This window comes from Scyliorhinus torazame, chromosome 16, assembly GCF_047496885.1.
Source record: "Scyliorhinus torazame isolate Kashiwa2021f chromosome 16, sScyTor2.1, whole genome shotgun sequence".
Lineage (NCBI taxonomy): Eukaryota > Metazoa > Chordata > Chondrichthyes > Carcharhiniformes > Scyliorhinidae > Scyliorhinus > Scyliorhinus torazame.
This window is the reverse complement of record NC_092722.1, coordinates 36765652-36791589: the sequence shown is the minus strand read 5'-3', so window position 1 is coordinate 36791589 and position 25938 is coordinate 36765652. Positions and strand designations below refer to the sequence as shown.

The window sequence follows — 25938 nt, the reverse complement described above, 5'->3', positions numbered from 1 at the left end:
CAGGGGGTTTCGATCAGATCTGGTTACCTGTGTTTTAGATACACATAGGCTGTGTATCTGTCTGAGTCCTGGGTTGGCCATAATTCCCATGGTCCTTTACAGGTGGCCATTTTAGATGGCTACAATAGAGAAACACAATTCTAACTATCTTCGCAACCACCTATACACCTGCAAAAAGAGTTGATTATTCCTTGGTGATCAACCTCACTGACATTTCAGAACTGTTACCACCAGAGCAGAGTCAGATTTTAAATCCTCCACAGGCTGCAAGCCAGACAAGGTTAATTCTTTTTTTTTTTATAAAACATAAATTTAGAGTACCCAATTATTTTTTTCCAATTAAGGGGCAATTTAGCGTGGCCAATCCACCTACCCTGCACATCTTTGGGTTGTGGGGGCGAAACCCACGCAAACACGGGGAGAATGTGCGACCTGCACACGGACAGTGACCCAGAGCCGGGATCGAACCTGGGACCTCGGCGCCGTGAGGCAACAGGGCTAACCCACTGTGCCACCGCGCTGTCCCTACATCACGTTACTTTGATTCCATCCTGATATTGCATTGTTATTAGAGCTACTGATTACATTGTTAAGGAATTTATTGTTAAGAACTTGCGCTCTGGGACTTCCAGTGAGGGTGGGAGGCAGCCGCACAATGGAGGGCTCCCGTTCGGGAACGGCATTTTCGGGGCTTTAAGCCTGGTCCCAGGGTCCACGGAGGCGGCAAAAGCAGGGAGAAGGCACAGAGGAGGCACAGTGAAGGCACAGTAAAGGAAAATGTCGAGGGTGAGCAAAAAAACGGCCATATAAAAACAGCTGAAGGTCCGTCGGGGAGTGGAAAGGTCACCGCAGGGTCACCAAGAAAAACGGAGGCTGGAGCAGCAGGGGGGGCCGCATTGCTTACGGCTGAAGAAATAATTAACGTGATGGCTGCGGAATTCGAAAGGCAGTTTACAAAATACATGGAGACAATGAGGAAGGAGATGAGGGAGGCTTTGAGTGCGCTGGTGGAGGCGGCGATTTCCCCGGTGACGACGGCGGTGGGGAGCGCAGTGACGGAGGTGCGAGAGCAAAGGGAGGCGCTGAAGGAAGTGGAGGAGACATTATTGCAGCACAGTGATCAACTTACCTCGATGGGGAAGGAGATGCGGAAGGTAATGGACATTAACAAGGATCTGCAAGGAAAAATGGAAGACTTGGAAAACAGATCCAGGCAACAGAATTTGAGGATTGTGGGGCTGCCCGAAGGAGTTGAAGGACCGAGGTCGACTGAGTATTTTGCCGCGATGCTGGCGAAACTATTGGGGGAGGATCACGTACGATACTCTTTCAGAGGTTGGATGGCGTTGAGTGTAGGGGGAGGGGGGTGGACTCTATAGGTTAATGGTAACCATGGGCGGTCCCGGACACCTTTTTCTTTTTCTCCTTTGTTTCCACCGTGGGAGGGTTTGTTTTATTGGATGTATATATTGACAGGTGGGCCGTTGTTTGGGGTGGTGGGATGATGGGATCGTTGTTATTGTTAAGCGGATTGATTTTGTATTTGTTACCGTTTACTGTCTGTGGGTAGGGTATAAATTTTGAAGGAAAATGTGAAAATGGAGAATAAAAACATTCAAAAAAAAACTTGCGCTCTTTTTTAAAAACAGGAAAAATATGACATTAAAAAAACCATGACTTTCTTTTTCCAACTAGGTGGAAAGTAACACATGTTAAATTCAGAGTACTGCCTTCAAAAGGTTCATTACATGCCCACTCAAGCTGCAAATGTTATACCATGTACCCCAGTATACTCTATTAAAATCAAATAAACAAATTAACTAATAAACTAAAGGGCAAGGGTAACAAAAACTAAATCTTTAAAAGAAACAAATCTAATTTAAATCAAAATAATATGGGGGGTGGGGGGGGGGGGGGGGGGAAGAGTTGATGCTTTTTAAACCCTTGTGACACCCACTGGTCTTGGAAGGCCTCAAGCGTACCAGGAGACACTGCCTGCTCCTCTCCAAAGATACCTGGGCGTGGACATAACCATCGAAAAGAGGCAGAGAATTGAATTGAATGACCCCCTCACTGCAACTCATTTTGGATCCAGGTTCAAGCAATAGGCTTTCCCTATAACTTACTTTTATGTTCCAAAGCATTTTTAGAGCCAGTGGGTAGCCCATTTCTCCCTTGTAAGCACCCAATGGGTAGCTGATGTCTCCCTCGGAAGATCCCAGTGGATAACTGATGTGTCCCTCGGAAGATCCCAGTGGATAACTGATGTGTCCCTCGGAAGATCCCAGTGGATAGCTGATGTCTCCCTCGGAAGATCCCAGTGGATAACTGATGTCTCCCTGGGAAGATCCCAGTGGATAGCTGATGTCTCCCTGGGAAGATCCCAGTGGATAGCTGATGTCTCCCTCGGAAGGTCCCAGTGGATAGCTGATGTCTCCCTCGGAAGGTCCCAGTGGATAGCTGATGTCTCCCTCGGAAGGTCCCAGTGGATAGCTGATGTCTCCCTGGGAAGATCCCAGTGGATAGCTGATATCTCCCTGAGAAGATCCCAGTGGATAGCTGATGTCTCCCTGGGAAGATCCCAGTGGATAGCTGATGTCTCCCTGGGAAGATCCGAGTGGATAGCTGATGTCTCCCTCGGAAGGTCCCAGTGGATAGCTGATGTCTCCCTCGGAAGCACCAAGTGGGTAGTTGATGTTTCCCTCGGACACACTCAATGGGTCAGTTGATGGTTCTCTCTTCAAAATCACAAAGCTCAAACTCGATGTTTCCGGTGTAATTGTTGTGCTCTTTATTACTTCAGGGTCCTCGGTGGACACATCCTGTACAGTGGCTACACTCTTTTCCTCCCTGTTACCCTCACGGACTCTCTGCGGTGTTGTGACGGTATCGCTTTCTTTTGGGTTGACCAGTCCAGGGATAAACGCGTTGTACACAGCTGCATTACACCCCTTTCCAATGTGGCATCCAACCTTGTAATCTTCAAACCGATATCCACGGGTGGAGAAAGGAATGGAGTTTTCATATTTAATTTTCTTCCTTTTAAACAATGCCTGTCATAAGGAAATAATAGAACAATTACTCTTATGAAGATACAGGTGAGAAGACATGGCATAGAGTATAAAAACTGGCAAGTCATGCTACAGTTGTATAGAACCTTGGTGGGGCCGCACTTGGAATATTGCACACAATTCTGGTCGTCACACTACCAGAAGGACGTAGAGGCTTTGTAGAGGAGGTATACCAGGATTTTGCCTGGTCTGGAGGGTGTTAGCTATTTGGAGAGGCTGAATAGACTCGGACTGTTTTCATTAGAAAGACAGATGTTGAGGGGTGACTTGATAGAGGTCTACAAGATTATGTGGGGCATGGATAGAGTGGATGGGCAGGCACACTTTCCTAGGGTGGAACGGTCAGTCACCAGGGGGTATAGGTTTAAGGTCCGTGGGGATAGGTTTAGAGGAGGCGTGCGAGGCAGGTTTTTTTACATAGAAGGTGGTGAGTTGCCAGGGGAGGTTGTGGAAGCAGATACATTAACGGCGTTCAAAAGGCATCTTGACAAATACATGGATAGGATGGGTATAGAGGGATACGGCAAAAGGAAGAGCGGAGGGTTTTGGCAAATGTTGGTATCATGACCGGTACAGTCTTGAAGGGCCGTAATGCCTGTTCCTGTGCTGTATTGTTCTTTGTTCTTTGAAAGAACTAGCACAAGGTCATTCTGTGGCTAACCAAAATATACATATTTAGGGATATTGGAATTTATCAAGTGCAGATAGTTTTGAATGAACGGCAAATCTTTATATTCAGCTTTGAGTAAAGCTGCTAAAGTAATTTAACTCTGCCATCAGCATTATTTTTAATCTCCTAAATTCCTGACCACATTTCAACAGGGCATGTTCTTCAGGCTGTTTTTGGAACCCGAGATCCCATGCCTTCCATTGTCAGATCCTCTATCCAGATAATCAAGAAGGAAGCAAGACTGATACTGTAATAAAGCTGAAGGTTTTTAGTGCTTCCCCAGGGTAGGAAACGAATCACATCAAGCAAATTAAACCAATGGCCACTGATGTGGTAGAACCTTTGTTATTTTTTTTTAATAAATATTTTATTGAAAATTTTTGGTCAACCAACACAGTACATTGTGCATCCTTTACACAATATTATAACAACACAAATAACAATGACCTATTTTATAAACAAACAAAAAAAATAAATAATAATAAATAACAAAAATGAAAACTAACCCTAATTGGCAACTGCCTTATCACAAGTAACACTCTCCAAAAATATAATTTAACAGTCCAATATATAATTATCTGTAGCAACGACCTATACATATTATACAGTATATATTAACAACCCTGAGAGTCCTTCTGGTTCCTCCTCCCCCCGCCCTCCCCCCCCCCCCCCCCCCTCGATCCTGGGCTGCTGCTGCTGCCTTCTTTTTTCCATTCCATCTATCTTTCTGCGAGGTATTCGACGAACGGTTGCCACCGCCTGGTGAACCCTTGAGCCGACCCCCTTAGAACGAACTTAATCCGCTCTAGCTTTATAAACCCCGCCATGTCATTTATCCAGATCTCCACCCCCGGGGGCTTGGCTGCTTTCCACATTAACAATATCCTGCGCCGGGCTACTAGGGACGCAAAGGCCAAAACATCGGCCTCTCTCGCCTCCTGCACTCCCGGCTCTTGTGCAACCCCAAATATAGCCAACCCCCAGCTTGGTTCGACCCGGACCCCCACTACTTTTGAAAGCACCTTTGTCACCCCCATCCAAAACCCCTGTAGTGCCGGGCATGACCAAAACATATGGGTATGATTCGCTGGGCTTCTCGAGCACCTCGCACACCTCTCCTCCACCCCAAAAAATTTACTGAGCCGTGCTCCAGTCATATGCGCCCTGTGTAATACCTTAAACTGAATCAGGCTTAGCCTGGCACATGAGGACGACGAGTTTACCCTGCTTAGGGCATCTGCCCACAGCCCCTCCTCGATCTCCTCCCCCAGCTCTTCTTCCCATTTCCCTTTTAGTTCATCTACCATAGTCTCCCCTTCGTCCCTCATTTCCCTATATATATCTGACACCTTACCATCCCCCACCCATGTCTTTGAGATCACCCTGTCCTGCACCTCTTGTGTCGGGAGCTGCGGGAATTCCCTCACCTGTTGCCTCGCAAAAGCCCTCAGTTGCATATACCTGAATGCATTCCCTTGGGGCAACCCATATTTCTCGGTCAGCGCTCCCAGACTCGCGAACTTCCCATCCACAAACAGATCTTTCAGTTGCGTTATTCCTGCTCTTTGCCACATTCCATATCCCCCATCCATTCCCCCCGGGGCAAACCTATGGTTGTTTCTTATCGGGGACCCCATCAAGGCTCCAGTCTTTCCCCTATGCCGTCTCCACTGTCCCCAAATCTTCAGTGTAGCCACCACCACCGGGCTTGTGGTGTAGTTCCTCGGTGAGAACGGCAATGGGGCTGTCACCATAGCCTGTAGGCTAGTCCCCCTACAGGACGCCCTCTCCAATCTCTTCCACGCCGCTCCCTCCTCTCCCATCCACTTACTCACCATTGAAATATTAGCGGCCCAATAATACTCACTTAGGCTCGGTAGTGCCAGCCCCCCCCTATCCCTGCTACGCTGTAAGAATCCCTTCCTCACTCTCGGGGTCTTCCCGGCCCACACAAAACCCAAAAGCCTTCGTGATCACCACCGGGAGGCACTGAAACACAAAGAGGAATCTCGGGAGGACCACCATCTTAACCGCCTGCACCCTCCCTGCCAGTGACAGGGATACCATATCCCATCTCTTGAAATCCTCCTCCATTTGTTCCACCAACCGCGTTAAATTTAACCTATGCAATGTGCCCCAATTCTTGGCTATCTGGATCCCCAGGTAACGAAAGTCCCTTGTTACCTTCCTCAACGGTAGGTCCTCTATTTCTCTACTCTGCTCCCCTGGATGCACCACAAACAACTCACTTTTCCCCATGTTCAATTTATACCCTGAAAAATCCCCAAACTCCCCAAGTATCCGCATTATTTCTGGCATCCCCTCCGCCGGGTCTGCCACGTATAGTAGCAAATCGTCCGCATACAAAGATACCCGGTGTTCTTCTCCTCCTCTAAGTACTCCCCTCCACTTCTTGGAACCCCTCAATGCTATCGCCAGGGGCTCAATCGCCAGTGCAAACAATAATGGGGACAGAGGGCATCCCTGCCTTGTCCCTCTATGGAGCCGAAAATATGCAGATCCCCGTCCATTCGTGACCACGCTCGCCATCGGGGCCCTATACAACAGCTGCACCCATCTAACATACCCCTCTCCAAAACCAAATCTCCTCAACACCTCCCACAAATAATCCCACTCCACTCTATCAAATGCTTTCTCGGCATCCATCGCCACTACTATCTCCGTTTCCCCCTCTGGTGGGGCCATCATCATTACCCCTAACAGCCTCCGTATATTCGTGCTCAGCTGTCTCCCCTTCACAAACCCAGTTTGGTCCTCGTGGACCACCCCCGGGACACATTCCTCTATTCTCATTGCCATTACCTTGGCCAGGATCTTGGCATCTACATTTAGGAGGGAAATAGGTCTATAGGACCCGCATTGTAGCAGGTCCTTTTCCTTCTTTAAGAGAAGCGATATCGTTGCTTCAGACATAGTCGGGGGCAGTTGTCCCCTTTCCTTTGCCTCATTAAAGGTCCTCGTCAATACCGGGGCGAGCAAGTCCACATATTTTCTATAGAATTCGACTGGGAATCCATCCGGTCCCGGGGCCTTTCCCGCCTGCATGCTCCTAATTCCTTTCACCACTTCTTCTACCTCGATCTGTGCTCCCAGTCCCACCCTTTCCTGCTCTTCCACCTTGGGAAATTCCAGCCGATCCAAGAAGCCCATCATTCTCTCCCTCCCATCCGGGGGTTGAGCTTCATATAATTTTTTATAAAATGTCTTGAACACTCCATTCACTCTCTCCGCTCCCCGCTCCATCTCTCCTTCCTCATCCCTCACTCCCCCTATTTCCCTCGCTGCTCCCCTTTTCCTCAATTGGTGTGCCAGCAACCTGCTCGCCTTCTCCCCATATTCGTACTGTACACCCTGTGCCTTCCTCCATTGTGCCTCTGCAGTGCCCGTAGTCAGCAAGTCAAATTCTACATGTAGCCTTTGCCTTTCCCTGTACAGTCCCTCCTCCGGTGCTTCCGCATATTGTCTGTCCACCCTCAAAAGTTCTTGCAGCAACCGCTCCCGTTCCTTACTCTCCTGCTTCCCTTTATGTGCCCTTATTGATATCAGCTCCCCTCTAACCACCGCCTTCAACGCCTCCCAGACCACTCCCACCTGGACCTCCCCATTATCATTGAGTTCCAAGTACTTTTCAATGCACCCCCTCACCCTTAGACACACCCCCTCATCTGCCATTAGTCCCATGTCCATTCTCCAGGGTGGGCGCCCTCCTGTTTCCTCCCCTATCTCCAAGTCTACCCAGTGTGGAGCGTGATCCGAAATGGCTGTAGCCGTATACTCCGTTCCCCTCACCTTCGGGATCAACGCCCTCCCCAGCACAAAAAAGTCTATTCGCGAGTAGACTTTATGGACATAGGAGAAAAACGAAAACTCCTTACTCCTAGGTCTGCTAAATCTCCACGGGTCTACACCTCCCATCTGCTCCATAAAATCTTTAAGTACCTTGGCTGCTGCCGGCCTCCTTCCAGTCCTGGACTTCGACCTATCCAGCCCTGGTTCCAACACCGTATTAAAATCTCCCCCCATTATCAGCTTTCCCATCTCTAGGTCCGGAATGCATCCTAGCATCCGCCTCATAAAATTGGCATCATCCCAGTTCGGGGCATATAAGTTTACCAAAACCACCGTCTCCCCCTGTAGTTTGCCACTCACCATCACGTATCTGCCCCCGTTATCCGCCACTATAGTCTTTGCCTCGAACATTACCCGCTTCCCCACTAATATAGCCACCCCCCTGTTTTTCGCATCTAGCCCAGAATGGAACACCTGCCCCACCCATCCTTTGCGTAGCCTAACCTGGTCAGTTTCAGTTTCAGGTGCGTTTCCTGTAACATAACCACATCTGCCTTAAGTTTCTTAAGGTGTGCGAGTACCCGTGCCCTCTTTATCGGCCCGTTCAGCCCTCTCACGTTCCACGTGATCAGCCGGGTTGGGGGGCTTCCTACCCCCCCCCCCCCCCTTGTCGATTAGCCATCCCCTTTTTCCAGCTCCTCACCCGGTTCCCACGCAGCTGTATCTCCCCCAGGCGGTGCCCCCCCGCCCATCCCCTCCCATACCAGCTCCCCCCGAACCTTTGTTATTAATGCACTTTGTTGCTTAGTGAAGTTTTAATTTGTCTCATTTCACTACTCCCAAAAAGATAACCTCAGCAGAGATTGTTTGGCTCACATTCACCATTGTCCATCCAAAATAATAACAGATCAAATTCCTCATCTCACCTGAAAACAATGACCTGGACTTTGCAGTAAAAATAACATTACTGAGTGCACGTTCAGCAGCTGCGCATGCACAAGGAAGTGGGGAAATCAGGAAGCTGCCTTCTTAGTTGCTGTGCTGCATTAGTATCTTACTGAGAGATCGACATTGAAATACATAGAAGGGTGTGAAGTTGTGGAAGTTACGGAATAGATACCTTCTAAACATGCAGAAAAATCTTTGGGTTTGTCCAATCCAGCCAAAGTGAATTTTCTTTTCTTTAAAAAAGTAACTTTAGAGCACCCAATTCATTTTTTCCAATTAAGGGGCAATTTAGCATGGCCATCTACCCTGCACATCTTTGGGTTGTGGGGGTGAGACCCACGCAGACACAGGGAGTATGTGCAAACTCCACAAGAACAGTGACCCAGAGCCGGGATCGAACCTGGGGTCTTGGCATTGTGAGGCAGCAGTGCTAACCGCTGTGCTGCCCAGTGAATTTTCAGTGGTGTGATAAGTTTAAATTGTTGCCAAACAACCTCTCTGGCACTGAAAATTAACATCCATATGTGTGAACTTTCATTCCTTCAGATTTTAATTATAGCTGCATTGTTAAAAAAATATTTGTTTTACTATTTCCTTCAGCCTCTTAATCTCATCTTTCTTTCACTTTCGACAAGTGACTTGTCAATGAATTTAATATTCTACTTTATACTTCCTGGTTCAAATTCTGCATGTCTCAGTAAGAATCTGATTAAAGTATGGTCGCTTTCCTGTTCATACAGTTCCCAGATTCTCTGCAGAAGATGATGTGTTGCTTGGGCTTTCTAATCGCCACAAGTTCTATTGCAAAAGCTCACAGAACCTCTGTGGACAAGTGCAAGTATAATGAATGGCTAACACCATGAATTTGGCAGACCACTAATTGACTCATTAGGAAATGGTTGCACGGGCATCTGTCTACCAATCCCCTGCTCAAGTGATTGCGATTATTGACGTGCCTGAACTGTCAAATCAGAATTGAAAAGCAAGTTGGCAGAGTCACGGTTTGGTGACTTCCAAATGGGCAGGGAGTTTAAAAATCAGCTCAAACATCAGTTGACCGGCAGTCGTCAAAATTTAGACAATGAGGATTGTCAACTTGCTGCAGAGGCCTAAAACTGGCATTAGCGGTTGACTTACCACCCGATTTTCACTTAAATTGAACTCAGAATCGCAGTGCGGTTACGGTGCAGAATGAGGCCATTTGGCCCATCATGACTTAGCGCCATTCCCCAGCCTTTCCTCCCATACCCCTGCACATTGTTGGATTGGATTTGTTTATTGTCATGTGTACCGAGGTACAGTGAAAAGTATTTTTCTGCATGCAGCTCAAACAGACCATTTAGTATATGAAAAGAAAATACATAATAAGGCAACAGTAAAGACATTGGTTATATTCAGATAATCATCTAATGCCCTCCCGAATGCCTCAGATTGAACCCGTTGTGGTGAAACCACTGTGTTGTATTGTGCTGCCACAGTATTGTGTGTTGTACAGTATTGCCACTATATTACATGTTGTACGGTTTTGGCTCTGCCTGTGGCTCCTCCCCCTAGGGCCTGGGTATATAAGCTGCCTACCTTTCACACTGCCTCATTCTGGGGCACGCTGCCAGCTCTGTTGTAAGTCAATTAAAGCCATAGTTAATTCACTCTGCATTTTCCATCTTAATTGATGGCATATCAATTTAATTGACTTACATTAAATTAAAGAGCTGTTTAACATGGATCCGGGCCTCAAACCGGACCTCCTGCAGATAGACCCCCAATCAGTCGACGCTGATGTCATCTTCGCACACTGGCTACGCTGTCTAGAATTTTTCATCAATTCTGCCGCTGTCGCCGTCACCGAGGTGCACAAGCTGTGAGTCCTCATCTCCCGGGTGAGCCCGCGAATTTTTCTCATCTTCCGGGACGCAGCCTCGTTTGATGAAGCCATTACTACTCTCTTGAAAGGACGGTATGTGAGGCGGATTAACGGACTGTTTGCCAGGCACCTCCTTGCCACATGGCGGCAGCGCCCTGGAGATTCGCTGGTAGAATTTCTGCGCGTCTTGCGGGTGCTCGGCGGGGTCTGCAACTGTGAGGCGGTGTCAGCTACTAAGCACACCGAACTTCTGATCCAGGACGCTTATGTTGCCGGCATTGACTCACACTGCATTCGTCAGCACCTGCTAGAGAGGGAGCCACTCTACCTCCGGGAAACGGTGCAGCTTGCTGGATCGCTGGAGGTGGTCTTCTGTAACATGGGTGCCTATGCCTCCGGCCACACGGCACCCTCGTGGACGTCGGGGGCACCGCCATCTCCGACGCCATTTTTGAAGTCCACCGCCGCATCTCCGACGCCATTTTTGAAGTCCACCGCCGCATCACCAACACCATTTTCGAAGTCCACCGCCGCCTCCCGGAACCCCGGCTCGCCCGTCCGTCAGCTAGCCTCTGCTACTCTCGACCGGCCCACCCACTGTCCGAAGCCAGCCCGCCGTCTGGTGGCTGCCTCCATCACCCTAGACCAGTCTCGGCCTCGTGGCCTCGCTAAACCTACAAAGGCAGTCTGGATCAACGGCCACGAGACGGCCTGCCTGTTTGACCCCGGGAGCACAGACAGCTTCATACACCCGGACACGGTACGGCGCTACTCCCTTCCAGTTTTACCCGCAGCCCAGAGAATCTGCCTGGCCTCTGGGTCTCAAATCCGTGGGTACTGTGTCGTGACTCTCATGGTACGGGGTCGTAGATTTCAAAAATTTTAGGCTCTACGTCCTCCCACACCTCTGCGCGGAAGTTCTTCTGGGTCTCGATTTCCAGTCCAGAGTATCACCCTGAAGTTCGATGGACCCCTGCCCCCACTCACCGTCTGTAGAATCTCGACCCTTAAGGTCACCCCTCCCTCGTTCTTCGCCAACCTTGCCCCAGACTGTAAGCCCGTCGCCACCAAGAGCAGACGATAGTGCATGACCTTCATCAGGTCAGAGGTTCAGTGGTTCCTGCGGGAAGGGCTCATAGAGGCCAGTAACACACCCTGGAGAGCTAAAGTGGTGGCCGTCAAGACTGGGGAGAAGAGAAGCATCGGATGGTCATCGATTAGTCAGACCATCAACTGGTACACACTGCTCAATGCGTACCCCCTTCCCCACCTGACATGGTCAATCAGATTGCACAGTACCGGGTCTTCTCCACCGTGGACCTGAAGTCCGCGTACCACCAGCTCCCTATCCGCCCGGAGGACCGCCAGTACACTGCCTTCGAGGCAGCTGGCTGCCTCTACCACTATCTCCGGGTTCCCTTCGGAGTCACCAATGGGGTCTCGGTCTTCCAGCGAGCGATGGGCCGAATGGTTGACCAGTACAGGCCACATTCCCCTATCTAGATAATGTCACCATCTGCGGCCATGATCAGCAGGCCCACGACACTAACCTCAAGAAATTCCTCCGCGCTGCCCAGCTCCTTAATCTGACATAAGGAGAAATGCATTTTCCGCACAACCCGACTAGCCATCCTTGGCTACGTCATGGAAAACGGAGTTTTAGGGCCCGACCCCGACCGCATGCGCCCCCTCCTGCAACCCCCCCTCCCCCACTAGCCTGAAGAGATGCCTGGGGTTCTTTTCATACAATGCCCAGTGGGTCCCCAATTATGCAAACAAGGCCCGCCTACTCATCAAATCCACTGTTTTTCCCCTGACGGCTGAGGCTCGCCTGGCCTACGACCGCATCAAGGCGGATATAGCCAAAACCGTACAACATGTAATATAGTGGCAATACTGTACAACACGTAATACTGTGGCAGCACAATACAGCATCTGTCTACCAATTCCTTGCTCAAGCGATGTCACGGTTTGGTGACTTCCAAATGGGCAGGGAGTTTAAAAATCAGCTCAAACATCAGTTGAGTGGCAGTCGTCAAACTTTAGACAAGGAGGATTGTCAACTTGTTGCAGGGGCCTAAAAAACTGGCATTAGCGGTTGACGTACCGCCTGATTTTCACTTAAATTGAACTCAGAATTGCTGTGCGGTTGCGGTGCAGAAGGAGGCCATTTGGCCCATCATGACTTAGCGCCATTCCCCAGCCTTTCCTCCCATACCCCTGCACATTGTTGGATTGGATTTGTTTATCATCACGTGTACCAAGGTACAGTGAAAAGTATTTTTCTGCATGCAGCTCAAACAGACCACTTAGTGCATGAAAAGAAAATACACAGTAAGGCAACAGTAAAAACATTGGTTATTTTCAGATAATCATCTAATGCCCTCCCGAATGCCTCAGATTGAACCCGTCTCCCTGATACTTCCAGGCAGTGCGTTCCACACCCCCATCACTGGGTTGCGGGAACAAGTTTTTTCTCACATCACATTAGCTCATCCCAAATGAAATTTGGGACAACGCCAGTTTTTACGCCTGAGCAGGAGCAAGATGGAAATTCAGCCCTTCAGTCGTGGCCTGAACCGACATTTGACGTCTTTACCTGGATCTCCTCGCAGGCAGCAGTCCCCAACCTCGCCTCCTCCGCCCGCTGCTCGATAAAGCCCAGTCCCAGGCCGAAGGCCAACAAGGCCCCGCCGGGCCCACGGAGCGGCCGGCAGCCCCGGCGCTGGAGCTGAGCGGCCAGGCCGCCCACAGACAGGCGGAAATAGCGGTAGCGGCCGAGCGGGCCGGCCCGCAACGGCGGTGGCTGGGCCCAGGGCCGCCCCAAGTGGGCCGCGCTGCCTCGGGCCGCGGGGGCGACGAGGCGCAGGGCCGAGCGGCCCAGCTCGAAGCCGCGGGCCAGGAGCCGGCGCACCGACATTTTAGAAGGTTTGAGCCTCCTTGTTGTTTAACATCTCGCCGGGGGTGGGGGGGGGTGGATCTCAAACAAACGCGGTCGCCATGGCAACGCCCAGTAAATAGTCCCCGGCCGCCCCAGGGCCTGGCCAAACACAACGCAGCTTTATTTTTAGCAGCGTCTCCGCCCCCAGTACACAACCAAAACAGTGAACAAAACAGCTTCGTCCTGTTCCAAGGTAATATAACCCACCACATGCAGGCCAGCCTGGGAAATTGGGGGAATTGTAGAATTCCTACAGTGCAGTGGAGGCCATTAGGCCCGTCGCGGCTGCGCTGACCCTCCGAAAAAGCCCTTTCCGCCCGGTGCCCAGAATGGAGGACCTGTACGCCAGGCCCAGTGGTGGGTGTACTTTCAGCAAGCTCGCAGTGAGCCATGCTTATTTAGGGTTCACGGCAGCACCGTTGCTTCACAGCGCCAGGGTCCCAGGTTTGATTCCCGGCTTGGGTCACTGTCTGTGCGGATTGATATGCCATCAATCAAGACGGAGAACGCAGAGTGAATTAACTATGGCTTTAATTGACTTACAACAGAACTGGCAGCGTGCCCCAGAATGAGGCAGTGTGAAAGGTTGGCAGCCTATGTACCCAGGCCCTAGGGGGAGGAGCCACGGGCAGAGCCAAAACCGTACAACATGTAATATAGTGGCAATACTGTACGACACGTAATACTGTGGCAGCACAATACAACACAGTGGTTTCACCACATTCACCCCCTGTTTTTAAAAAAAATTCCGGAAGGGGGGGAAGTGAACACGTTGCGTCAGAGATTGAGCCTGACGGGGCTTTGATTGTCCGCCGTGACCGCGTCAGTTCCGGCAGTGGTGTGGGCATCGTAGTCGGCGGAAGCGTTGAGGCCAGCGTGTCCGGGAGCAAGACAGCTTCTGTGTTCCCAGAAGGGTGGGCAGCAACGGGAGAAGTGGGTATAGGGTCAGGTCAAGTAGTAGTAGAGAGGGGAGGAATAGGGTCGGGAGCGCCGGTGACAGTTGCTGGGGAACCTGTGGGTGCCAAATCTCGAAGGGAGACTGTGTCCTCCCGCCCGTCATGGTGAGCCACGTAGGCGTACTGGGGATTCACATGGAGAAGAAGAACCCTCTTGACCAGAGATCCGACTAATGAGTCCTCACATGCCATCGGAGGACGGGCCCCGGAACGGTCAGCAGGTTGGGAGTGAGACCCCCGAGGTGAACCTTCTGGGGAAGGCAAACATCCTCTCATGGGGGGTCACATTAATAGTGGTGCAGAGAAGCGACCGGATGGATTGGAGCGCTTCGGGAAGGACTTCCTGCCAGCGGGAGACTGGGAGACCTCTAGCCCGTAGGGCAAGAAGGGCGGCCTTCCAGACCGTCGCGTTCTCACTCCACCTGTCCGTTCCCCCGGGGATTGTAGCTGGTAGTCCTGCTTGAGGCGATGCCCTTGCTAAGCAGGAACTGACGCAGCTCATCACTCATGAAGGAGGAACCCCGATCGCTATGGATGTAAGTGGAAACCAAACAAGGTGAAGACACTGCTCAGGGCCTTGATGACTGTGTCAGAGGTCATGTCAGGGCATGGGATGGCGAAAAGGAAGCGTGAGTACTCGTCAAGGATGTTGAGGAAGTACACGTTACGGTTAGTGGAAGGGAGGGGCCCTTTGAAATCCATGCTGAGGCGTTCAAAGGGGCGTGAGGCCCTTACCAGGCGTGCTCTGTCTGGCCGATAGAAGTACGGTTTGCACTCCGCGCAGACCTGGCAGTCCCTGGTCATGGTTCTGACCTCCTCGATGGAGTAAGGCAGGTTGCGGGCCTTGATATAATGGAAAAGCCGGGTGACCCCCTGGTGACAGAGGCCATTGTGGAGGGCCCGCAGTCGGTCTACTTGTGCGCTGGCACAAGTACCGCGGGAAAGGGCATCTGGGGGCTCATTAAGCTTCCCAGGACGATACTGGATATCATAGCTGTAGGTGGAGAGTTCGATTCTCCACCTCTGTATCTTATTGTTTTTGATTTTTCCATGTTGTGCGTTGTCAAACATGAAGGCTACCGACCGTTGGTCGGTGACGAGGGTGAACCTCCTGCCAGCCAGGTAGTGCCTCCAATGCCGCACAGCTTCCACAATGGCTTGTGCTTCCTTCTCGACAGAGGAGTGTCGAATCTCGGAAGCATTGAGGGTTCTAGAGAAGAAGGCTACTGGCCTGCCCGCCTGGTTGAGGGCAGCAGCCAGGGTTACGTCTGACGCATCGCTCTCGACCTGGAAGGGGATGGACTCGTCCACCGCATGCATGGCGGCCGTAGTGATATCGGCCTTGATGCAGCCGAAGGCCGAGCGGGCCTCAGCCGTCAGGGGAAATGTAGTGGTTCTAATAAGTGGGCGGGCTTTGTCCGCATAGTTGGGGACTTACTGGGCATAGTAGGAGAAAAGCCCCAGGCATCGTTTGAGGACCTTGAGGCTGTGGGGAAGGGGACGATCTGTAAGGGGGTGCATGCGGTTGGGGTCGGGCCCTAGGACTCTGTTTTCCACGACATAGCCAAGGATGGCTAGTCGGGTTGTGCGGAAAACGCACTTCTCCTTGTTGTAGGTCAGGTTAAGGAGCTGGGGAGTGTGGAGGAATTTCTTGAGGTTAGCGTCATGGTCCTGCTGATCATGGCCGCAGATGGTGACATTCTCTAAGTACGGGTATGTAGCCCGCATCCTGTACTGGTCCACCATTCGGTTCATCGCTCGCTGGAAGACCGAGACCCCATTGGTGACGCCAAAGGGAACCCGGAGAAAGTGATAGAGGCGGCCAGCTGCCTCGAAGGCAGTGTACTGGCGGTCCTCCGGGCGGATAGGGAGCTGGTGGTACGCGGACTTCAGGTCCATGGTGGAGAAGACCCGGTACTGTGCAATCTGATTGACCATGTCAGATATGCGGGGAAGGGGGTACGCATTGAGCTGCGTGTACCGGTTGATAGTCTGACTGTAGTCGACGACCATCCGGTGCTTCTCCCCAGTCTTGACGACCACCACCTGAGCTCTCCAGGGGCTGTTACTAGCCTCTATTAACCCTTCTCTCAGGAGTCGCTGAACCTCAGACTTGATGAAGGTCATGTCCCGAGCACTGTATCGTCTGCTCTTAGTGGCGACGGGCTTACAGTCTGGGGTGAGGTTGGCGAAGAGCGAGGGAGGGGTGACCCTAAGGATTGAGAGGCTACAGACGGTAAGAGGGGGCAGGGGTCTATCGAAACTCAGGGTGATACTCTGGAGGTTGCACTGGAAGTCGAGACCCAGAAGAATTGCCGCGCTGAGGTGTGGGGGGACAAAGAGCTTAAAATTTCTGAAAGATACGCCCCGTACCATGAGGGTCACGACACAGTACCCAAGGATTTGCACGGTATGTAACCCAGAGGCCAGGCAGATTTTCTGGGCTGCAGGTAAAACGGGAAGGGAGTAGCACCGTACCGTGTCCGGGTGTATGAAGCTGTCTGTGCTCCCGGAGTCAAAAAGGCAGGCCGTCTCGTGGCCATTGATCCAGACCGCCATCATAGATTTAGCGAGGCTGCGAGGCCGGGACTGGTCTAGGGTGATAGAGGTGGCCACGGGCTGGCTTCGGACGGCGGGCGGGCCGGTCAGGAGTAGCGGAGGCCTGCTGACGGACGGGCGAGCCGAAGTTCCGGGAGGCAGCGGTGGACTTCAAAAATGGCGGAGTTGTGGCGGTGGACTTCAAAAATGGCGTTGAAGATGCAGCGGTGGACTTCGGAGATGGCGGCACCCGCGGGTCGCACGTGGCGGGTGGTGTCACCAAGGGTGCCGTGTGGTCGGAGGCATAGGCACCCACGTCACGGAATTCCACCTCCAGCGGTTCAGCAAGCTGCACCGTTTCCCAGAGGTCGCGTGTCTCCCTCCCTAGCAGGTGCTGACGAACGCAGTGTGAGTCAATGCCGGCAACATAACCGTCCCGGATCAGGGGTTCGGTGTGCTTTTAGCAGCCGACACCGCCTCGCAGTTGCAGGCCACACCGAGCACCTGCAAAACGCGCAGAAATTCTGCCAGCGATTCTCCAGGGCGCTGCCGCCATGTGGCAAGGAGGTGCCTGGCGAACAGTCCGTTAACCCGCCTCACATACCGTCCTTTCAAGAGAGTAATGGCTTCATCAAACGAGGCCACGTCCCGGAAGATGAGAAAAACTTGCGGGCTCACCCGGGAGATGAGGACTCGCAGCTTGTGCTCCTCGGAGACGGCGACGGCGGCAGAATTGATGAAGGATTCTAGACAGCGAAGCCAGTGTTCGAAGAAGACATCAGCGTTGATTGGGGTCGACCTGCAGGAGGTCCGGTTTGAGACCCGGATCCATGTTAAACAGTTCTTTGATTTAATGTAAGTCAATTAAATTGATATGCCGTCAATCAAGATGGAGAACACAGAGTGAATTAACTATGGCTTTAATTGACTTACAACAGAGCTGGCAGCGTGCCCCAGAATGAGGCAGTGTGAAAGGTAGGCAGCTTATATACCCAGGCCCTAGGGGGAGGAGCCACAGGCAGAGCCAAAACCGTACAACATGTAATATAGTGGCAATACTGTACAACACGTAATACTGTGGCAGCACAATACAACACAATGGTTTCACCACACGGAGTCTGCACGTTCTCCCCGTGTCTGCGTGGTTTTCCTCCGGATGCTCCAGTTCCCTCCCACAAGTCCCACAAAGACGTGCTTGTCAGGTGAATTGCACATTCTGGGTTCTCCCTCTGTGTACCCGAGGGGATTTTCACAGTGGCTTTGTTGCAGTGTTAACGTAGGCCTACTTGTGACAATAATAAAGAATTTTTAAAAGATTGCACCTGATGAAGGTGCTGTGCTCCAAAAGCCAGTGATTTGAAACAAACCTGTTGGACTATAACCTGGTGTTGTAAGACTTCTTACTATTTAGGGTTAGTCTCAGACCCGACCTCGCAGAAATGCGTGACTGTGAATACCCCTCAGGGTCTTTACGCGTATACGAGATTGCCTTTTGGAGTCTCCTCCTCCCGAGCCGTTTTCCAGCGGGTGATGGAGAAAATTCTCCAGGGAATGCCTCAGACCGCGGTTTATTTTGACGACGTATTGATCGCAGACTGAGGCCACATGAAGAACCTGGAGGACGTGCTACGTTGTCAGTTCGAGGCCGCTAGGGTTCGGCTGCAAAGGGAAAAATGTGTCTTTCGCGCCAAGACCGAGATGGCTTATACCCGGTCAACGATAAGGTATGAGCGATCTGACAGGCCCCCTACCCGAAGGACCCTACGGGACTCCACTCTTTCCTGGGCCTGATAAATTATTATGGAAAGTTTATCCCCAATTTGGCGACTGTTCTTGCCCCACTACATCTATTGCTGAAAAAGGAGCAGCGCTGATTTTGGGACCTGCTGCAACAGATGGAGTTTGACGAGCTGAAATGTAGACTCTCATCCTCGAGTCTGTTAACTCATTTCGAACCATGCAAGCCTTTGCTCCTGACTTGTGATGCTTTGTCTTGTGGCATCGGGGCTGTTTTGGCACATCGGATGGAGAACGGCACAGAACAACCTATTGCATTTGCTTCCCGCACCTTGATGGCAGCAGAGCAGAACTACACGCAAATTGAAAAGGAAGGTCTGGCGGTGGTTTGCACGGTAAAGCGGTTCCGTCAATACATGTACGTGCATACCTTTATGGTTTATACAGACCACAAGCCCCTCCTGGGTTTGTTTAAGGAGGATTGGGCGAATTCCCCCCGTGAATCCACTTGCATTCAATGCTGGGCTCATCTCCTGGCGGCTTACGAATATGTGCTGGTACATCGGGCAGGAGCTAAGATTCCGCATGCAGATTCCCTCAACTGACTTCCGCTGCCCATCAGCATGCCCACACCCGCAACCTCAGATAAGGTGCTTGCACAGGTTTGCTTTATAAATTTAGAGTACCCAATTAGTTTTTTCCAATTAAGGGGCAATTTAGCATGGCCAATCCACCTAGCCTGCACATCTTTGGGTTGTGAGGGTGAAACCTACGCAAACATGGGGAGAATGTGCAAACTCCACACGGACAGTGACCTAAAGCCGGGATCAAACCTGGGACCTCGGCGCCATGAGGCAGCAGGGCTGACCCACTGCGCCACCGTGCTGCCCCTTGGGTGATTGCACTTTATGGACCCCCTTGCTGCTCACAGCAGCCCAGGTGAAGGTGTGGGCGTAGACAGACTAACTATTGGCCAGGGCCCACACATAGCCCTGTATGGGGCTCAACGTCATGCCCTCCTGGATGATCTGCATGCATTCATCACGAAGGTGGCAGAGCTCAGTGTCGTGGATGGCATTCTGCTCTGTGGCTCCTGGGTGGCCGTGCCCATGAAGAGCCAGGGGGCAATCCTGCTAGACCTCCACAGCAGACACCCGGAGGTCGCAAAGATGAAGATGTTGGCCTGGAGTTATGTATGGTGACCCGAGGATAGACACGGACATTGAAACATTGGTAAAACAATGTACGCAGTGCCAGGAGCTCCAAAATTACCCCCTGCAGCTCCACTCTACCCATGGGAGTGGTTGGGCCGACCAAGGTCCCGACTCTACATGGATTTTGGGGGATCTTTCCAAGGAGCCATGTACTTACTCATCATAGACGCCCATTTGAGGTGAATGGAGGTCCACTGCATGTCCACGACAGCGTCGCAGGCTACGATTGAGAAGCTCTGACAAACGTTCAGCACCCATGGGCTTCCCGAGGCGTTAGTGTCAGACAGCAACACGGCTTTCATGAGCGCGGAATTCGGTGCTTTCATGAAGATGAACGGGGTCCGCCATGTACGGACCATGCCTTACCACCCGTCCTCCAACGTATTGCCCAAACGGGCGGTGCAGAGTTTTAAGTTAAGAATGTGGAAGCAGACCTCTGATTCACCGGAGATCCGATTGACCCGGTTCCTCTTCTATTACCGCACCACGCCACTACTGGGGTAGCACCTTCGGAGTTGATAATGTGCCGCTGGCTTCGCACGCGGTTGAGCCTTATCCTGCCGGACATTGGAGAGAAGGTCACAACCAGCAGGAACACTACGAAGCACGTCAATCCAGGCCCATGAGGGAATTCTCCGCAGATGACACGGTCTATGTCAGGAATTTTGCCAACGGGGCATTGTAGATCCCAGGGATAGTGGTGCGGCGATCGAGCCCGGTCTCTTATTCAGTGAGCACGTAGACCATATCTGCAGCCATGCCCTACAGGCCCTTGAGGGAAAGCCAAAGCCCCCACGTCCAATGATGGCCCTTCCTCCAGCGCAGCCACAGTTGATACCCGGCGAGGCGGACAAGCCCCTCGATCTTGAGATGCAGGATGCCGACTCAAAGGGCGGCACGGCAGCACAGTGATTAGCACTGCTGCCTACACCGCTGAGGACCCTGGATCGATCCTGGCCCCGGGTCTCTGTCTATATGGAATTTGCACATTCTCCCTGTGTCTGCGTGAGTTTCACCCCAAACCCAAAGATGTGCAGGTTAGGTGGATTGGCCACACTAAATTGCCCCTTAATTTAAAAAAAAAGGGATGCCGCTCATTGGACCCCAAATTAGACATGGAGACCTTGCCAACAGAGTTCGCAACGGATCTGGTGGGAGCCTGCCGATCCCAGCACAGTGGACACACCCAGGCGTTCGGCCCGGATATGTTGCTCCCTGGTCCCTTATACCCCACCGGGTCCAGCACAGCAGGTGCTTGAGAAACAGAATCGAGCAAAGAGGGCAAAGGAAGGTTTCCCTCCAGCCTTCAAAATGGACAACGTATTGGACTTGGGGGGGGGGGGGGGGGGGGGGTGTGTCTGAGGGGTGTTATAACCTGACCGGCGGCCCCGGGATCTGCAACATCAGAGTAGAGTCCCTGTGGCCTCACCTGAATATGATCTCCCCAGATGAGAGGTGGAGCTACACCCTTAAGCTAGGGTTCCATGGGACATAAATACCGCCCCCACACCCCCCCCCCCCCCCCTTCGGGGAGTAAGAGTTGTATCTAGTAGGTTAAATAAATATTGAGTTTTTCGAACAGTCATCGCTTTCGTGTGATCTCTCGCCTGGAACATTACAATTTGCAAATTTAGTTTCTGGAACAGAAATTAACCAAAAAATGCCTTTGACTTTTGTGCACTGTGCACACAATTGGTTTTCTTCCCCTGAAATCCTTTTTGTCACTCACTCCCTCCACAATTTCCAAAACATTATTGGTCGGTTTCAAAATACATCCCAAAACACGAGTATCTGGTTGATGGTCTGTTGACAGAACCATGGGTATTCATAAAATTTAGAGTGCAGAAGGAGGCCATTCAGCCCATGGAGTCTGCACCGGCCCTTGGAAAGAGCACCCTACCCAAGCCCACGCCTCCACCCTACATATGGACTGCAGTGGTTCAAGAAAGCAGCTTCCAGGGGTTCATGTGATGCAAGTGTGGGAACAGCAATGTTTCCAGGGGCTCTGACACTATTCATTCTTTAATCATCTCATTTATCCTGTGTACAGGGCCCATATTTACCTAATACAGGAGTAAATACTCCATGATAAGCCCCTGGAAGATTTCTGGCCAAGCATTTGTGACAAAATGCCAAGGAACCCTCAGAAAATCGTTGACAAAAGAGAGCAGTCAGATGCAACAGGGTTGGAGCGGACTCCTCAATATGGCGACTTGTTCCTCGAGCGGGCTCTCTCAAAAGCATTACAGATGATGACTGCTAATATTATGAAGTCATTGATGTTAAGCTTGACTTGTTGGCACAGAATATCAGTGCTCATGAGATTGATCTGCAGAATACTAGTAAGAGGCTCGATGAAATGGGGGAGAGAATCCTAAATGTAACTTCCTCGTCTGAGGCCCGCTTGCAATCCTTGGCAAACCAGCCACGTGGTATGTTGGAAATCCTGGAGGATATGGAGAACAGAGGCTGGAAGAAAATTGTCCGAGTCATTGGTTTGCCAGAAGGAGTGGAGGGGAAGCTACTGATTAAATTCTTTGAGAGCTGGCTTCCAAATTTTCTTAAGCTGGATACGAAAGCTGGCCGTATTAAGTTGGTGTGGTGGCTTGAGGAAATACACTAGAGACTTCTAGTAACAGTAAAGGGGGTTTATTAACAATAGGCAAAGATAAGGCGGCACGTGGCACAGTGGTTAGCACTGCTGCCTATGGCACTGAGGACCCGGGTTCGAATCCTGGCCCTGGGTCAATGTCCGTGTGGAGTTTGCACATTCTCCTCATGTCTGTATGGGTTTCACCCCCACAACCCATTGATGTGCAGGCTAGGTGGATTGGCCATGCTAAAATTGCCCCTTAATTGGAAGAAAAAAATAATAATTGGATACTCTAAAAAAAAATTTTTAAAAAATAACTATGCACAGGCACAGAACAATGATGACCAGGTTTAACTCTCTGGCTCCGGGGGTCCCACACTGCCCAGGCCCCAGCTCCCAGGGTCCTGCGTTTTTTCTCTATTGGTCGGGGTTTGCAATTGGCCTCGAGCCGGTTACATGGACCATAAGGGTTCTCCCCTTAAAGGGGCAACGCTACCACATCCCTCCCCCCTTAAGTCCCTTAATTACGTTTTACAAAACAAGCTCTATACAAGTTTTAGATACATGTGAAAAGGTCGAGAAAAGAGTTAATCGCAAAGTCAGTCTGTCAGGGGACCTGCGAGGCCTTGTGGATTGCCTCAGTTCCCAACCGGTTCCTCTAACACTGTGGTGGCCTTGTTATCTGCTGAAGAGACCGGTCTAGGAGACTTCACAGCTTCCCCAACTCCCACCTGGCCGCTCGCTGAGTCAACTCTGAAGTCCTCAACTCCCTCTGCTCTGGGACAGCCAGGGGGGCACGGATTGGACATGTCCGCTCAGGAATGGGGTTTATCACCCCCAAGCTTCTCACATAGTCAACATGCTTCCACACTGTCCTGCCATCTTTATTTACCACATACGAACCGGTCCAGATTTGCACACGATTCTGCCTGGTAACCATAGTGGGCCCCGAGATTAAATTTCTAACGAGAACTAGGTCACCTAGACGATCTGTCACCTTTTTGTGAAGTATATTGGTTCCTTTGCGAGACTGGAAGTGCCTCAAATTTGGGAATATCAAGTCGAGATGAGATCGGAGGCAATGACCATAAACAATTCAGCCGCCATGACCCCCTGGTAGCATGGAGGGGTCATATTGTAGGACAAGCGAATGTTGGCCAACCTATGGTGCAATGGGCGGTCTGGTTGCTTTTTAAAAGCACTTTTAAAAGTTGAGTCGGCTCTTTCCATTTGATGCAGGGTGATATGGGACCATATAGGTATGTTGAATTCCATTTGTTTGAAGGAAGTTTTGGAACTCCGCCTCAGTGAAAGGAGTGCAATTGTTGGACATGATGGCTTCTGGGAGGCTGTGCATAGCAAATGTCCAGCGCCAGCGAGGTCGTCACTCCCATCTCTTGTATGGATAACCATTTTGAATGAGCGTCTACCAAGACGAGGAACATCCTGCCCAAGAAAGGACCTGCAAAGTCTATGTGCTCTCTGGTCTATCATGGCCTGGCCGCTCCCAGATGTGGATGTTGGCTGTAGGAGGTAACGATTGTTGTGCCTGACAGGGGATGCACTGGCGCACCATGTTTTCAATGTCTTTCTCTGTATCGTTCCAATTTTAGTATATGTGCTGCCGAAGCGAGCACGTTTTCAATGTCTTTATCTATTCCCTGCCATCAAATATAATTGTGGGCCAGCACCTTAATTCTTGTCTGTTCCTGCCCAGAAGTTGAAGAGACTTGAACACTTTGGTGACCTGTTCTTGAGGGGAGGTTTGCCAGCTTTAGAGAGTTAGTGGACTAATTTCAGCTGCCCAACTCTAGTTTTTTCGCTACTTTCAAGTTAGCGATTTCTCTCTCAATGCTTTCCCCTCCTTTCCTCTGTCTCCTCCTTCCCCGTTGCTGAAAAGGATTCTATCCTCGGTGCAACCGGGCATCGTGTCTTTCTCAGAACTATGTGGCCACATTTTCTCATCTGATCCCTCCCCACTAAATGGGGTGATGGCGGAATGAGAGAGAGAATTGGGCCCTAGCCTCACTAGCGAGGCTTAGAGAGACGAACTTTACAGGGCCAACTTCACGTCCTCATGTGCCCAGTTGAGCCTAATTCAGTTCAAAGGACTTCACAGGATGCACTTGACCAAGGCGAGGATGAGTGGGTTTTTTCCGAATGTTGAGAACAGATGTGATCGCTGTTCACTTGCCCCTGCTGTTCATACGCATTACGTTTTGATTCTGCCTAGACTCGTCAGCTTCTAGGCTTCCTTTTTTAGCACCATGTCTTAAGATTCTCCATCTGGAATTACTCCCATGTCCACCAGTGACCATATTTGGGGTTTCGGACTCGCTGGCAGTTCATTCTGGCGTAGAAGTGTACGTTATTGCCCACACCTGGGAGATCTCGCTGGGCATCATTTAACACTAGTTCACACAAATGTGGAACAGGTGTAACGACATCTGGGGGGGGGGGGGGGTCTCCCAAGCCATCGGAGGCCCCTGGGTGGTTGGGCTCTGGGCAGAGTGATACCTTGGCACTCCCACTGCCACTGTCACCCAGGCAGTGCTACCGTGTTAAGGCCAGTGTGCCTAGCTGGCACAGCTATGCTGGCAGTGCCCAGGTGGCAGGTTTCCCATCTCAGGATCGGGCCCAGGGGTGTCGTACCCTTATGAGGGACCACTAACAAGTAAGTAGGAGGCATTGGGTGGAACCGGAGGCCACGGTGGGGAGGGGAGGTTGAGAGAAAAATGGCACCCTGATCGCTTCCTGTACTGACGAGCTGAGTCAGTGCAGGAAGTGAAGGTAACTGCGGACTCGGCTGGACGTTCCTCGCCGAGGCCAGAAAAAGAGTGCTGTTTGATAGCGGGGGCATGCCGCGAAAGACCCTGGTAAACTAGAACAGAAGGCAAAGTGATGGAGGGAGGGAAGGGGAAATTAAATGACCAAAGGTTTCATGGTACAAAAACCAAAGGGATGGTAAAGGGACAAAGATGGGTCTGGATGAAGTGTGAACCACTGCATTGCAACCACCTGAATGCACTGTGAAGAAACTAGAAATCAAACCAGCTGAAAATCAAAATGGAGGCAGAGATTATGACAATGTTGAACCCAGAAGGCTGGGTTGAAAGATGAGCTGCTTTTACATTGAGCATACGCTGAGTTTCAATGCAACACTTTTAAACATAGTCATCGTTGTGGTGTAGGAAATTGGCAGCCAACATATGCCCAGCAAACAGCCACAAACAGCAATGTGATAGTGGCCAGATGATCTTTCTTTTTGGTAATGTTGACTGAGGGATAAGTAATGATCAGGGGTCGGAGCTAACTCTGGTTAGGCAGACGGTCCCTTATCGCACCATCCCAGCTGGGAGACAGCACAGTTGCTGCACTGTGGCGACCTCGATCTTCGCGGTCAAGCAAAAGCCTTATGACTGAAACCGCAGCGAGTACGCAAATGCCTAGTCGCAACTAGCGGTTGTTGGATGGTAAGAGGCTTGCACCAAGTTTGCTGAGGCGGTGACTTTTCCTCTCTGCTGGTTTGTTGCGATGGGGACTGGGAGCGTGCAAACTTGCTCAAGCCTGGCCCATTTAGCACGTGAGCCCTGGAA

At 51.1% G+C, this 25938-nt stretch overlaps 1 protein-coding gene across 1 annotated transcript in view; it reads right to left on the bottom strand.

The window, feature by feature from the left end:
* Window positions 1-13323, bottom strand: part of pink1 (PTEN induced kinase 1) — a 36425-nt gene extending 23102 nt beyond the window's left edge. Inside the window, exons 1-2 of the mRNA XM_072478270.1 lie at window positions 12963-13323; window positions 2127-3053 (exon numbers count right to left, since the gene is read on the bottom strand). Of these exons, the coding sequence (XP_072334371.1) occupies window positions 2127-3053; window positions 12963-13283 (1248 nt within the window). The 5' untranslated portion in view covers window positions 13284-13323. The remainder of the gene's footprint in view (window positions 1-2126; window positions 3054-12962) is intronic.
* Between the last annotated feature and the right edge of the window lie 12615 nt (window positions 13324-25938).